The sequence below is a fragment of the Physeter macrocephalus genome, chromosome 4 (assembly GCF_002837175.3).
Source record: "Physeter macrocephalus isolate SW-GA chromosome 4, ASM283717v5, whole genome shotgun sequence".
Lineage (NCBI taxonomy): Eukaryota > Metazoa > Chordata > Mammalia > Artiodactyla > Physeteridae > Physeter > Physeter macrocephalus.
This window is the reverse complement of record NC_041217.1, coordinates 118,459,267-118,476,085: the sequence shown is the minus strand read 5'-3', so window position 1 is coordinate 118,476,085 and position 16,819 is coordinate 118,459,267. Positions and strand designations below refer to the sequence as shown.

General features: G+C 36.3%; 1 protein-coding gene across 1 annotated transcript in view; it reads left to right on the top strand.

Moving 5' to 3' along the window:
• Positions 1 to 16,819, top strand: part of MSH4 (mutS homolog 4) — a 93,926-nt gene that overhangs the window by 42,854 nt on the left and 34,253 nt on the right. The window contains exons 9-11 of the mRNA XM_055084514.1: positions 3,207 to 3,281; positions 13,072 to 13,136; positions 14,239 to 14,408. Coding sequence (XP_054940489.1) covers positions 3,207 to 3,281; positions 13,072 to 13,136; positions 14,239 to 14,408 — 310 coding nt within the window. The remainder of the gene's footprint in view (positions 1 to 3,206; positions 3,282 to 13,071; positions 13,137 to 14,238; positions 14,409 to 16,819) is intronic.

The following is a 16,819-nucleotide window of genomic DNA, read 5'->3' as shown; positions in this document are numbered from 1 at the left end:
GTATGGAAACACAAAAGACCCTGAATAGCCAAGGCAATCTTGAGAAAGAAAAGTGGAGCTGGAGGAATCAGGTTCCCTGATTTCAGACTGTACTACAAAGCTACAGTAATCAAAACAGTGTGGTACTGGTACAAAAATAGAGATATATAGATCAATGGAACAGGATAGAAAGCCCAGAGATAAACCCACGCACTTATGGTCAATTAATCTATGACAGAGGAGGCAGGAATATGTAATGCACAAAAGACAGTCTCTTCAATAAGTGGTGCTAGGAAAACTGGACCACCTACATGTAAAAGAATGAAATGAGAACATTCTCTAACACCATACAGAAAAAATAAACTCAAAGTGGATTAAAGACCTAAATGTAAGACCAGGTACTATGAAACTCTTAGAGGAAAACATAGGCAGAACACACTGACATAAATCACAGTAGTATCTTTGTGTATCCATCTCCTAGAGTAATGGAAGTAAAACCAAAAATAAATAAATGGGACCTAATTAAATTTAAAAGTTTTTGTGCAGTAAAGGGAACCATAAAAAAAGAAAAAAGACAACTTACAGAATGGGAGAAAAATATTTGCAAATGATGCGACTGACAAGGGATTAATCTCCAAAATATACAAACAGCTCATAGAGCTCAATATCAAAAAACAGCCCAATCAAAAAATGGGCAGAATGAGGGGCTTCCCTGGTGGCACAGTGGTTGAGAGTCCGCCTGCTAATGCAGGGGATATGGGTTCATGCCCCGGTCCGTGAAGATCCCACATGCCGTGGAGTGGCTAGGCCTGTGAACCATGGCCACTGAGCCTGCGCGTCTGGAGCCTGTGCTCCGCAATGGGAGAGGCCACAACAGTGAGAGGCCCGCATACCGCAAAAAAAAAAAAAAAAAAAAAAAAAAAAGGCAGAATGGGGCTTCCCTGGTGGTCCAGTGGTTAAGAATCCACCTTGCAATGCAGGGGATGCCACTTCAATCCCTGGTCAGGGAACTAAGATCCCACACGCTGCAGGGCAACTAAGCTTGCACGCCACAGCTAGAGAGCCCGTGTGCCGCAACTACAGAGCCCATGCTCTCTGGAGCCCATGCGCCACAACTAAAGGGCCCACGTGCTCTGGAGCCCACACGCCACAACTAGAGAGAAGCGTGTGCACTGCGATGAAGAACCTGCATGCTGCAATGAAATATCCTGCATGCCGCAACTAACACCCAGCACAGACTAAATAAATAATATATTTTTTAAAAATGGGCAGAAGATCTAAAAAGACATTTTCTCAAAGAAGTCATACAGATGGCCAAAAAGCACATGAACATTGCTAATTACTAGAGAAATGGAAATCCAAACTTCAATGAGGTATCACCTCACACCAGTCAGAATGGCCATGATTAAAAAGTAGACAAATAATAAATGCTGGAGAGGGTGTGGAGGAAAGGGAACCCTCCTACACAGTTGGTGGGAATGTAAATTGGTACAGCCACTATGGAGAACTGTATGGTGGTTTCTTAAAAAACTAAAAATAGAGCTACCATATGATCCTGCAATCCCACTACTAGGCATATATCTGGAGAAAAACAATTCCAAAAGATACATGCACCAAGGGACTTCCCTGGTGGCACAGTGGTTAAGAATCCACCTGCCAGTGCAGAGGACATGGGTTCGAGCCCTGGTCCAGGAAGATCCCACATGCCGCAGAGCAAGTAAGCCCATGCGCCACAACTACTGAGCCTGCGCTCTAGAGCCTGCAAGCCACAACTACTGAAGCCCGTGCACCTAGAGCCTGTGCTCCACAACAAGATAAGCCACCGTAATGAGAAGCCCACGCACCGCAACAAAGAGTTACCCCTACTCGCTGCAGCTAGAGAGAGCCCGCGTGCAGCAACGAAGACCCAATGCAGCCAAAAATAAATAAATAAATTTATTAAAGAAAAAAAAAAAAACAGTAGCCAAGACATGGAAGCAACCTAAGTGTCCATTGACAGATGAATGGATAAAGAAGATGTCATGTATACACACACAGACACACAATGGAATATTAGCCATAAAAAAGAATGAAATTACACCATTTGCAACAACATGGATGGACCTAGAGATTATCAAGATAAGTGAAGTAAGCGAGACAGAGAAAGAAAAATACCATATGATATCGCTTATATGGAATCCAAAGAATGACACATTGAACTTACTTACAAAACAGAAATGGACTCACAAACATAGAAAACAAAGTTGTGGTTACTAAGTGGGAGAGGGGGAGGGGATAAATTAGGAGTTTGGGATTAAAATATACACATTACTATATATAAAATAGAAAACCAGCAAGGGCCTACTATAATAGCACACGGAACTATACTCAATATCTTGTAATAACCTATAATGGAAGAAAATGTAAAAAAAGAATATGTATTACATATTATTTAATCTTTAAATATTCTTGATATATTTATATATATATGTAAAACTGAATCACTTTGCTGTACACTTGAAACTAATACAACATTGTAAATCAACTATATTTCAATAAAAATAACAAAACAGCTCTATATCAAGCATATTATGTCATAATTGTAATATCCTAAAACTCCTTGTCAGTATTGGTAAATTAGTCCATTCACAAACATTCCTCATTTCCCCAGGTTCAGTACCAGTGTTTGGCTTTGGAGATGGTATGATTTGATTTTTTAAAAATTTATTTATAAAATTTAGAATGTTGATGTTGCTTTATTTTGAAAAAAATATAATTAGTTTAGACCACTGGAATTAAGAAAATTGTTTTACTTGTGTAAACAGGAACCGATGAGGGAAATTCATGTTCTGTAACTATCTGGGAGGTTTGGATTCAGTTTTTCAAGTATCATCCATTTATCAGTGTCTTTTCTGCCTTTTAAAATTAATCTTAGTCTCTTAGTGCTGGTCATTATTGAATTTTATCTCCTGTTGCTACTGTGGGTTAAGCTGGACACAAAGGGTTTTATATAGAAATGAAAGTTGGATACAGTGAGGTGAACTCTTCTCACTGTCAGACTTACAGGAGACTACTGCATTAGGCTTATCATGATGGGTCAGTAATTTGTAACCATTGTTTAGGCTGTTATCCTGCCTAGGTTGATAAATAAAAATGTATGGGAAATGTAAGTGTAGAATGTTCAAGAGGAAAACCCATTAATGTGTTAAATATTTATGGTGTCCACGTTTGGATTTTTATCTTAATAGGTTAATGCAGCTGAATCAAAGATAACAAATTTAATATACCTAAAACATACCTTGGAACTCGTGGATCCTTTAAAGGTAATTTTTATGTGTATATGTTGTTTAAAACATGTCTAGCATCAGTTTTTTAAAACTTTTTGTTCTGAAAAAATTTCAAACAGCAAGTTGCAAGAATAGTATAATGAATTCCCATATTCTCTCTCTTTCCACACACAGCACACACACATATTATTGTCCTTATTATTACCTTACTGAACCATTTGAGAATAAGTTGTAGTACCTAAATACTAAAGTGCATATCTCCTAAGAACAAAGATGTTCTCTTGCATAACCACAATATGATTTAAAAATTCAGGATATTTAACATTGGTAAAATACTATTAAGTTGACCCTTGAACAACATGGGGGTCAGGGACACCAACCCTGCGTGCAGTGGAAATTCTGCATATATATTGTTGACCGTTTGAATATTCACTTCCTCCACATCCACAGTTCCTCTGTATCTGTAGTTCCATATCTGCAGATTCAACTAACTGCAGATCATGTAGTACTGTGGTATTTATTGTACTATTGAAAAAAATCCACCCATAACTGGACCCTCACAGTTCAAATCCGTGTTGTTCAAGGATCAACTGTATATTATATATAGCCTATATTCACATTTTTCCATTTGTCCTAAAACTGTTCTTTATGGTATTTTTTTTTTCCTGGTACATGACCCAGTCAAGGACCATGCATTGTATTTAATGTCATGTTTCTTTACACTTTTTTAAAGTGAAAAGTTTCTCAGCCTTTCTTTGCCTTTTGTGATATTGACATCTTGAAGAGTAAGGGTCAGTTTTTTTTAAAATATATTTATTGGAATATAATTGCTTTCCAGTGTTGTGTTAGCTTCTGTTGTGCAACAAAGGGAATCAGCTATAAGTATACATATATCCCCATATCCCCTCCCTCTTGTGCCTCCCTTCCACCCTCCCTATCTCATCCCTCTAGGTGGTCACAAAGCATCGAGCTGATCTCCCTTTGCTGTGCAGCAGCTTCCCACTAGCCATCCATTATACATTTGGTAGTGTATATATGTCAGTGCTACTCTCTCACTTCGTCCCAGCTTCCCCTTCCCCCTTTCTGTCCTCAAGTCCATTCTCTACATCTGCACCTTTATTCCTGCCCTGCCTCTAGTTTCATCAGTACTGTTTATTTAGATCCCATATATGTGTGTTAGCATATGATATTTCTTTTTTTCTTACTTACTTCACTCTGTATGACACTCTAGGTCCATCCACCTCAGTACACATAACTCAATTTCACTCCTTTTTATGGCTGAGTAATATTCCATTGTATATACGTGCCACATCTTCTTTATCCATTCATGTGTTGATGGACATTTAGCTTGCTTCCATGTCCTGGCAATTGTAAACAATGCTGCAGTGAACAATGTGGTACATGTATCTTTTTAAATTATGGTTTTCTCAGGGTATATACCCAGTAGTGGGATTGCTGGGTCATATGGTAATTCTATTTTTAGTTTTCTAAGGAACCTCCATATTGTCCTCCATAGTAGCTGTATCAATTTACATTCCCACCAACAGTGTAGGAGGAAACCATTTTCTCCACACCCTCTCCAGCATTTATTGTTTGTACATTTTTTGATGATGACCATTGTGACCAGTGTGAGGAGATACCTCATTGTGGTTGTTTGGACTTCTCTAATGATTAGTGATGTTGAGCATCTTTTCATGTGTTTCTTGGCAATCTGTATGTCTCCTTTGGAGAAATGTCTATTTAGTCTTCTGCTCATTTTTGGATTGGGTTGTTTTTTTGATATTGAGTTACAGAGCTGCTTGTATATTTTGAAGATTAATCCTTTGTCAGTTGCTTCGTTTGCAAATATTTTCTCCCATTCTGAGGGTTGTCTTTTCGTCTTGTTTATGGTTTCCTTTGCTGTGCAAAAGCTTGAAGTTTAATTAGGTCCCTTTTGTTTACTTTTGATTTTATTTCCATTACTCCAGGAGGTGGGTCAAAAAAGATCTTGCTGTGATTTATGTCATAGAGTGTTCTGTCTATGTTTTCCTCTAAGAGTTTTACAGAGTCTGGCCTTACATTTAGGTCTTTAATCCATTTTGAGTTTATTTTTGTGTATGGTGTTCTGGAGTGCTCTAATTTCATTCTTTTACATGTAGCTGTCCATTTTTCCTAACTCCACTTATTGAACAGGGTGTCTTTTCTACATTGTATATTCTTGCCTCCTTTGTCAAAGATAAGGTGACTATATGTGCATGGGTTTATCTCTGGGCTTTCTTTCTGTTTCCATTGATCTGTATTTCTGTTTTGTGCCAGTACCATACTGTCTTGATTACTATAGCTTTGTAGTATATCTGAAGTCAGGGAGCCTGATTCCTCCAGTTCCGTTTTTCTTTCTCAAGATTGCTTTGGCTATTCGGGGTCTTTTGTGTTTCCATACAAATTCTCAAATGTTTATGTATAGCATCATGTCATCTGTAAACAGTGACAGTTTTACTTCTTCTTATCCTACTTGGATTCATTTCATTTTTTTTCTTCTCTGACTGCTGTGACTAAAACTTCCAAAACTATGTTGAATAATAGTGGTGAGAGTGGGCAACCTTGTCTTGTTCCTGATCTTAGAGGAAATGCTTTCAATTTTTCACCGTTGAGAATGATGTTGGCTGTAGGTTTGTCATATATGGCTTTTATTATGTTGAGGTAGGTTCCCTCTATGCCCACTTTCTGGAGATTTTCTATCATAAATGGGTGTTGAGTATTCTCAGAAGCTTTTTGTGCATCTATTGAGATTATCATGGTTTATATACTTCAGTTTCTTAATAGAACATGATATATCTTTCTATCTGTTTGTATCATCTTTGATTTCTTTCACCTTGTCTTATAGTTTTCTACATACAAGTCTTTGGCCTCCTTAGGTAAGTTTATTCCTCGGTATTTTATGTTTTTGTTGCAGTGGTAAATGGGAGTTTTTCCTTGATTTCTCTTTCTGATTTTTTGTTGTTAGTGTATAGGAATGCAAGAGATTTCTGTGCATTAATTTTGTATCCTGCTACTTTACCAAATTCATTGATTAGCTCTAGTAGTTTTCTGGTGGCATCGTTAGGATTTTCTATGTATAGCATCATGTCATCTGTAAACAGTGACAGTTTTACTTCTTCTTATCCTACTTGGATTCATTTCATTTTTTTTCTTCTCTGACTGCTGTGACTAAAACTTCCAAAACTATGTTGAATAATAGTGGTGAGAGTGGGCAACCTTGTCTTGTTCCTGATCTTAGAGGAAATGCTTTCAATTTTTCACCGTTGAGAATGATGTTGGCTGTAGGTTTGTCATATATGGCTTTTATTATGTTGAGGTAGGTTCCCTCTATGCCCACTTTCTGGAGATTTTCTATCATAAATGGGTGTTGAGTATTCTCAGAAGCTTTTTGTGCATCTATTGAGATTATCATGGTTTATATACTTCAGTTTCTTAATATGGGTATCACATTGATTAATTTGCATATATTGAAGAATCCTGCATTCCTGGGATAAACCCCACTTGATCATGGTGTATGATCCTTTAATGTGCTGTTGGATTCTGTTTGCTGGTTTTTTGTTGAGGATTTTTGCATCTACGTTCCTCAGTGATATTGGCCTGTAGTTTTCTCTCTTTGTGACACCTTTTTTGGGTTTTCGTATCAGGGTGATGGTGGCCTCGTAGAATGAGTTTAGGAGTGTTCCTCCCTCTGCTATATTTTGGGCGAGTTTGAGAAGGATAGGTGTTAGCTCTTCTCTAAATGTTTGATAGAATTCTCCTTTGAAGCCATCTGGCCCTGGACTTCTGCTTGTTGGAAGATTGTTAATCACAGTTTCAATTTCAGTGCTTGTGATTAGTCTGTTCATGTTTTCTATTTCTTACTGGTTCAGTCTTGAAAGGTTGTACTTTTGTAAGAATTTGTCCATTTCTTCCAGGTTGTCCATTTTATTGGCATATAGTTGCTTGTAGTAGTCTCTCATGATCCTTTGTATTTCTGCAGTGTCAGTAACTGTTTCTTGTCCCTTTTCATTTCTAATTCTGTTGATTTGAGTCTTCTCCCTTTTTTTCCTGATGAGTCTGGCTAATGGTTTATCAATTTTGTTTATCTTCTCAAAGAACCAGCTTTTACTTTTACTGATCTTTGCTATTGTTTCCTTCATTTCTTTTTATTTATATCTTATCTGGTCTTTATGAGTTCTTTCCTTCTGCTAACTTTGAGTTTTTTTGTTCTTCTTCCTCTAATTGCTTTAGGTGTAAGGTTAGGTTGTTTGTTTGAGATTTTTCTTGTTTCTTGAGGTAGGATTGTGTTGCTATAAACTTCCCTCTTAGAACTGCTTTTGCTGCATCCCATAGGTTTTGGGTCATTCTGTTTTCATTGTCATCTGTTTCCAGGTATTTTTAAATTTCCTCTTTGAGTTCTTCAGTGATCACTTCGTTATTAAGTAGTGTATTGGTTAGCCTCCATGTGTTTGCATTTTTTACCGATCTTTTCCTGTAATTGATATCTACTCTCATAATGTTGTGATCGGAAAAGATACTTGTGTTTGAGATTTTTCTTGTTTCTTGAGGTAGGATTGTGTTGCTATAAACTTCCCTCTTAGAACAGCTTTTGCTGCATCCCATAGGTTTTGGGTCATTGTGTTTTCATTGTCATTTGTTTCCAGGTATTTTTTGATTTCCTCTTTTATTTCTTCAGTGATCTCTTGGTTGTTTAGTAGCATATTGCTTAGCCTCCATGTGTTTGTATTTTTTACAGATTTTTTTCCTGTAATTGATATCTAGTCTCATAGCGTTGTGGTTGGAAAAGATACTTGATACGATTTCAATTTTCTTAAATTTACCAGGGCTTGATTTGTGACCCAAGATATGGTCTATCTTGGAGAATGTTCCATGAGCACTTGAGAAGAAATTGTATTCTCTTGTTTTTGGATGGAATGTCCTATAAATATCAATTAAGTCCATCTTGTTTAATGTGTCATTTAAAGCTTTTGTTTCCTTATTTATTTTCTGTTTGGATCATATGTCGATTGCTATAAGTGGGATGTTAAAGTTACCTACTAGTATTGTGTTACTGTTGATTTCCCCTTTTATGACTGTTAGCATTTGCCTTATGTATCGAGGTGCTCCTAGGTTGGGTGCATAGATATTTACAATTGTTATATCTTCTTCTTGGATTGATCCCTTGATCATTATGTAGTGTCCTTCCTTGTCTCTTGTAATAGTCTTTATTTTGGTTGGAGCATTTAGTCCATTTACATTTAAGGTAATTGTCAATATGTATGTTCTTGTTACCATTTTCTTAATTGTTTTGTGTTTGTTATTGTAGGTCTTTTCCTTCTCTTGTGTTTCCTGCCTAGAGAAGTTCCTTTAGCATTTGTTGTAAAGCTGGTTTGGTGGTGCTGAATTCTCTTAACTTGCTTGTCTGTAAAGCTTTTGATTTCTCCGTCGAATCTGAATGTGATCCTTGCTGGGTAGAGTAATCTTGGTTGTAGGTTTTTCCCTTTCATCACATTAAATATATCTTCCCACTCCCTTCTGGCCTGTAGCATGGAATATCTTTTTCCATCCCCTTACTTTCAGTCTGTATGTGTCCCTTGTTCTGAAGTGATCTCTTGTAGACAGCATATATATGGGTCTCGTTTTTTTATCCATTTAGCCAGTCTGGGTCCTTTGGTTGGGGCATTTAATCCATTTACATTTAAGGTAATTATCAATTTGTATGTTCCTGTTACCATTTTCTTAATTGTTTTGTGTTTGTTATTGTAGGTCTTTTCCTTCTCTTGTGTTTCCTGCCTAGAGAAGTTCCTTTAGCATTTGTTGTAAAGCTGGTTTGGTGGTGCTGAATTCTCTTAACTTGCTTGTCTGTAAAGCTTTTGATTTCTCCGTCGAATCTGAATGTGATCCTTGCTGGGTAGAGTAATCTTGGTTGTAGGTTTTTCCCTTTCATCACATTAAATATATCTTCCCACTCCCTTCTGGCCTGTAGAGTTTCTGCTGAAATATCAGCTGTTAATCTTATGGGGATTCCCTTGTATGTTTTTTGTTGCTTTTCCCTTGTTGCTTTCAATTTTTTCTCTTTGTGTTTAATTTTTGTTAGTTCGATTAATATGTGTCTCAGCATGTTTCTCCTTGGGTTTATCCTGTATGGGACTCTCTGTGCTTCCTGGACTTGGGTGGCTGTTTCCTTCCCATGTTGGGGAATTTTTCAACTATAATCTCTTCAAATATTTTCAGCCCCATTTTTTTTTCTTCTTCTCTGGGACGCCTATAATTTGAATGTTCGTGTGCTTAATGTTGTCCCAGAGGTCTCGGAGACTGTCCTCCATTCTTTTCATTCTTTTTTCCTTACTCTGCTCTGTGACATTTATTTCCACCATTTTATCTTCCAGCTCTCTAATCCGTTCTTCTCCCTCAGTTTTTCTGTTATTGATTCCTTCTTGAGTGTTTTTTATTTCAGTTATTGTGTTGTTCATTAATGTTTGTTTGCTCTTTAGTTCTTCTAGGTCCTTTTTAAACGTTTCTTGTATTTTCTGTGTTCTATTTCCAAGATTTTGGATCATGTTTACTGTCATTACTCTGAATTCTTTTTCAGTTAGTTTGCCTATTTCCTCTTCATTTATTTGGTCTTGTGCGTTTTTATCTTACTCCTTTGTCTGTAAGATATTTCTCTGTTTTCTTATTTTGTCTAATATACAGTATTTGAGGTCTCTTTTCCCTAGGCTGCAGGGTCACAGTTCCTCTTACTTCTGTTCTCTGCCCCCAGTGGTGGTGTTGGTCCAGTGTCTTGTGTAGACTTCCTGATGGGAGAGACTGGTGCTTACATTCTGGTGGGTGGAGCTGAGTCTTTTCCCTCTGATGAGCAGGGCCGTGTCAGGTGATTTGTTTTGGGGTGTCTGTTAGCTTAGTATGACTTTTGGTAGTCTGTGTGCTGATGGGTGGGTTTGTGTTCCTGTCTTGTTTGTTGTTTGGTATAACATGTCCAGTGCTGGGAGCTGCTGGCAGTTGGGTGGACCTGGGTCTTGGATTCATATAGAATCCTCATTGAGAGCTCTTGGCAGTTAATCTTCCCCAGGACCAGGAATTCTCTGGTGGTCCAGCATCCTGGACTTGGTGCTGCCACTCCAGAGCCTCAGGCCCATCTTCTGGTCGAGGAACCAGGACCCCGCAAGTCGCTCGTCCTGGCAATAAAGGGGATTAAAAAAAAAAAGTCTAACAAAACCCCAGACAAATGGGAAAAAGTAAAATCAAAAAATGGAAACAGAAACAAGGAAACATGCCGCACACACAGAAAAGAAACAAAAACAGAACCAAATAAATCAAATAGCAAGAGAACAACCAGACAAACAGAAGAACCCAAGAATGAAATCAAACAATTAAGAGGAAAGCTGACAAAAACCCAAAACCAAAAAGCAGAACCAAAGCAGAATTCTAACTGAAGAATGAAGCAAAGAAACAAAACAAACCGACAAAAATGATGTTAAAAAAAAAAAAGAGAAAGGGGAAAAAAGAACAGAAAAGCAATGTAGAAATAGAAATATATTTTTAAAAATAGAAAATATATTAAAGAAAAAAAAAGAAGGCAAACAAAACCCTGGAGAAATTGTAAAAACGAAATCAAACAAACAAAAACAGAAACAAGGAAACACACACACATGTGCAAGAAACAAAACAGAGCCAAATAAAACAAAAATCAAGAGAACAACCAGAGAAATACAGGAACTCAAAAATGAAATCAAACAATTAGGATTAAAACTAACATAAACACATAACCTAAAAACAAAACCAAAACAGTGTGCCAAATGAAGAATAAAGCAAGGAAATAGAACAAACTGATGAAAATGATTTAAAAATAATAAAATAAAATAAAAAGGGAAAAAACACAGGCAACAGAAAAGCAAAGTAGAAATGGAAATATTAAAAAAATAAAAAGAAGAAAAATATATTAAAGAAAAAGGAAGAAAAAATAAGGGAAAAGAACACAGAACAACATAAAAGCAAAGTAAAAATAGAAATGTATAAAAAAATATATATTTTATAAATCATGGAGATCCCAGAAGACTGAATTTAAAAAAAAAACCTAAAACAGCAGCAAACAAACAGAAAGAACAAAAACAAAGCTAGAACCAACAACAGAACGAATCAAAATGTAATAAAATTAATAGTAATAATTATGTTTCCCTGGAGTCTCCGCTGTTAGTGTCCTTACATGCCGTGAGCCACAGCTCACCTCTGCCTCCCCAAGAGTCCCTCCTCTGCCTGTGGGCTGGTCTCTGGACCTGCTGTGTGCCCTGTGGGGACCACTCAGACTCTGATCTGGTCCAGTTCCTGCGTGTGCTTGCCCCCAAAGTCCACAGCTGCCAGAGCTAGACCGTTTTCATTTGTGGGAACACTCATTGTCTACTCAGATGTTCCACAAAAACAGGGTCTTCCTAGCTGATCGCGGAGATTTGATCTGCATCTTGTACAACTGATGGAAAGATTTTCGGTCTTCTTCCTTTGTCACCCTGTCCCTGGGGTTCAGCTTTGGTTTTATCCCCACCTCTGCATGTGGTCCACCCACAGGAGTCTGGTTCTGAGGCTGCCTTGGAGCTCTTGGTCTGCCCCTGTGAGGACCAGGTGCAGAGGTGGTATGACTGCTTGGATCACGAGAGCCCTGGCGGTGCCAAATGTGCAGGGAAACCAGCGGCCACAGGCGCCGGGTCAGTTGTTTAAAAAGATATTCCTCAGTTTGTGTGATTGTTTCCTCATGATTAAATTCTGCTTACACATATTTGGCAATAATACTCTATGAGCAATGTTGTATCTTTCTCAGTGTATTACATCAGGAGGCACACGATGTCATTTTTCTTTCTCTTCTTGGTGATAATAACTTTGATTAATTACATCATTATAAAGTTATAAGTAATCTCTGGAGAGATACCATGAGACTGTGTAAATATACTATTTCTTGTCAAACTTTCACCCATTGATTTTGTTATTTATTAATGACTCTTACCTGAAGTAACTCCGATGGTTACAGAATGGTGATTTTTTTTCATCTCTTTTTAAATAGATGGGGGAGAAAAGGAGCATGTAATGATATAAGTTTTTTGATTTGAAAAAGGGACAGGAAATATAATACTTAGAGTATTTATCTTTGTAAAGGTGGTAGAATAATGAGTGATTTAAATGTTTTTCTTTATGCTCTTATGCAGTTCTAGTTTTTATTGGTATGTAAGTATTATTTTTCTATTAATCAAAAAAGTTATTGCCATTGCCTCATAACAAAACTAAAATAGGAGGTAAAAGTCAGGTTACCTATGTTTTCTCTCTTTTCTGTTTATTCAAATAGTGATCACTCATATTTTCCATTAAGCAAAATAAATCCCTACTTTCGCCATATAAGAATGGAGAAGTTGTTCTATTTACAAATATACAAAACACTTTTTTAGTTAATACATTTAACCCAAATTTTGGAGTTATATGTAGAGTACTCTGAATGTACAATGATAACTGTTTAACTGCATTAATAAGTAGTTAATTAAACTAGTTTAACTACATTAATAAGTAGATTAATGTTAATGTTAGTTGGGTGGCAAGAAAAATAAAAGTCATAATAGTAAAGCAGTGGATGCCACTGTTTAGCCATGTGCTCTTTATCTGAAAAATGGGCCAGATACAATCTGTGTTCACCTACATACCTAAAGTTTCTTTTATGAGCATATAAATGAGAAGATGAAGCAAGAAAATACTTGGTAAAATGTGAAGTACTAAACAAGTCTAAAATGCTTTGTTTGAATAATGTCATAATTTATTATCCTTAACTATCTTTTTCTTTATTCTTTAATAGATTACTCTGAAGAACTGTAACACACCTTTATTAAGAGCTTACTGTGGTTCCTTGGAAGATAAGAGGTCTTTGTCATTCAACTGTTAATAAAACAGCAGATTATTTCTTTCTTCCTGATCATAACTGATCTTAAGAACTCTAATTGTATTCTATAGAACAATTACTTGAGCTTTGGTTAACAGAAATTTTAAACTGTTCATTAAAAATTTATTTACATATTACATTTTATAAATACCAATAAATAGGGTAACAGCACATTGAGGGTTTGTGTTAATGGACAATTAGAATAGCATTAAAAATTGAAATCATACAAAATTTTAATATTTCTTTTTTTTAACTATTCTCCATGGAAAGACTTGCAAACATAAAAATATATTATTCTTTTGTGTTAAATCATGAAGAACTTAATGTAACCAAAAAATAGTCTATATGCATACTGAATAAGATCTAATTACAGTTTAATTTTAGTATTGCTTTTAGCAGTGGCACCTTGGTTCTTGAACAAAAAGACTTGTGATACTTAAAAACTGTTATTTTATTGATTCAAGATTCACACCTTATGTGAGGTCACAAAATGAGGTTAATAAAACCGAATTATTACAGATAAATACAGAACAATACTGTAAAATAAAAGGTTAGGAAAATAGGTGTTACCAGACTCCTGGTCTGCATGATCACTGCACTTAGACACTAATAATTGAAAGGTTCCTGTTATACTGTCTCATAATATGCTTAATCTCCCTTTCACCAGCTGAGGGCAAGGACCATACGTTAATCCTTCTTTGAATCCCTGCACCTAACACAGTGATTGCTACATGGTATAAGTAAATGCTTATTGAGTCAATGAGCATGAAGCCAGAATTTTTATAAAGTGCTTCAAGGATATATTTTATATTCACAGACACAGTTAGTATGTGTAATTTGGGAGATCTGTTTATTATCAGTTGTAGGATTGTTCTTGGTGGTCTCATGTTATTTTAGGAGAGTAGTTATGACTGACGAAATAGTTTACAATTGATGTAGTCACAGTCCTAATTTATGTAATTTTATATATATTGATTTTCAACAATAATTTTAAGAAAATATGTTATTTGCTATCATTAACTGTTATTCAAATTATCAATTAACATAACTGTTTGACTTATTGCCTATAATATTCTTTTTTAGGTTTGTAATCATACTTGACAAGATTAAAACAGTTATTAATGATGATGCAAGATACATGAAAGGATGCCTGAACATGAGGACTCAGAAGTGCTATGCAGTGAGGTCTAACATAAATGAATTTCTTGACATAGCCAGAAGAACATATACAGAGATTGTAGATGACATAGCAGGTAATGTAATTATTTGAACATATTTATTCTGTTTTTTAGAAATAAAACAAACTTTTTGGGCTTCCCTGGTGGCGCAGTGGTTGAGAGTCCTCCTGCCAATGCAGGGGACACGGGTTCGTGCCCCGGTCCGGGAAGATCCCACATGCCGTGGAGTGGCTAGGCCCGTGAGCCATGGCTGCTGAGCCTGCACGTCCAGAGCCTGTGCTCCGCAATGGGAGAGGCCACAACAGTGAGAGGCCCATGTACCGCAAAAAAAAAAAACAAAAACTTTTTTAGTACATGTTGTGCTTTTTTGCTGATTATATTAATGATGCATATTTTAAATTTATTTTTTGTTACCAAAACAAATAACAGATAATGTTAACAGATATTATCATTTAAGGAGACTTTATAAAAAAAGATCTCAAAGTGTTATAATGTGTCCCTTCTTTTCTACAAACTTAAATTTAGAGTTCCTTCAAATTTAAATATAGGGTTACATGAAGGCTAGGAGAGTAGTTTACCTTCATACAACGTTGAGTATAAATTGCATGAAAAATACTGGCTATCAGTGCTAAAGGGTTTCATTGGAGGATGAGATACCATTTTTGTCTAGAAGAGGTAGCATTTCAGCTAGTACAGTAGTTCATTTTGTGAATTTATTAACCTCCTAGTTAATACAGACACTGTCCTAGGTACTGGGAATACATAGTGAACAGAACAAAGTCCCTGTCCTCATGGAGCTATAATAGTAGTAGACACAGATAATAAAGAAACATACACACATATGTATGTGTGTATATATATATATATATATATATGTATATCCATTATTGATATATAAAGTATATCAATCATATATAGTACATAATTTCACATGTATTTAAGATACATGAAGAAAAAAATAGTAGGTCAGAGGGGTCAGAGTGTGACTGGGTGTGGAGGCATAGAGGATGGGAATATTTTTAGTAGAATAGCCTAAAAAGGAATCCTGCCCTCTGGCAGTGGTACAAACTGAAGCACAATGGCCTGAGGAAACCTTAAGGGATGAGTGAGGAAATTTGTTATGATGGTATAGGGCATTTCCTTACAGAACTACTAAGAGATAAAGTCAGAAATGTAGACTGGGGATCAGAATTCAGTTTTCGAAGGCCAGATTGGAGATTTTTCCCAAGGAGAATGAAGAGGCACTGAGATGTTTTTGCTCTATGGAATGAAATTGATCAAGAAGATATGTTGAGTGAATTTGAGTGGAGTAATGGAAAGAGGAACTATTTTAAGCTATTACAAGTTAACAAAGCATTATTTAGGGTGTATATGAGAAGAGAGAGATGCAGAGGTTGAAGGAAGAATTGATAAGAGTTCATCATTGAACTCAAAATGGATTAAAGACCTAAATGTAAGGCCAGACACTATAAAACTCTTACAGGAAAACATAGGCAGAACACTCTTTGACATAAATCACAGCAAGATCTTTTTTGACTCACCTCCTAGAGTAATGAAAATAAAAACAAAAATAAACAAATGGGACCTAATGAAACTTAAAAGCCTTTGCATAGCAAAGGAAACCATAAACAAGATGAAAAGACAACCCTCAGAATGAGAGAAAATATTTGCAAATGAAACAACTGACAAAGGATTAATCTCCAAAATATACAAGCAGCTCATGCAGCTCAATATCAAAGAAACAAACAACCCAAACAAAAAATGGGCAGACGACCTAAACAGACATTTCTCCAGGAAGACATACAGATGGCCAAGAGGCACATGAAAAGATGCTCAACGTCACTAATTATTAGGGAAATGTGAATGAAAACTACAGTGAGATCACCTCACACAGGTCAGAATGGCCATCACCAAAAAAAATCTATAAACAATAAATGCTGGAGAGGGTGTGGAGAAAAGGGAACCCTCTTGCACTGTTGGTGGGAATGTAAATTGATACAGCCACTATGGAAAACAGTATGGCTGTTCCTTAAAAAACTAAAAATAGAGCTACCTTATGACCCAGCAATCCCACTACAGGGCATATACCCAGAGAAAACAATAATTCAAAAAGACACATGCACCCCAATGTTCACTGCAGCACTATTTACAATAGCAAGGACATGGAAGCAACCGAAATGTCCATCAACAGAGGAATGGATAAAGGTGTGGTACATATATACAATGGAATATTACTCAGCCATAAAAAGGAACAAAATTGGGTCATTTGTAGAGACGTGGATGGACCTAGAGTGGAGTAAGTCAGAAAGAGAGAAACAAATATTGTATATTAACGCATATATGTAGAATCTAGAAAAATGGTATAGATGATTTTATTTGCAAAGCAGAAATAGAGACACTGATGTAGAGGACAAACGTAGGGATATCAAGAGGGAGAGTGGGGGTGGTGGGATGATTAGGAGATTGGGATTGACACATATACGCTC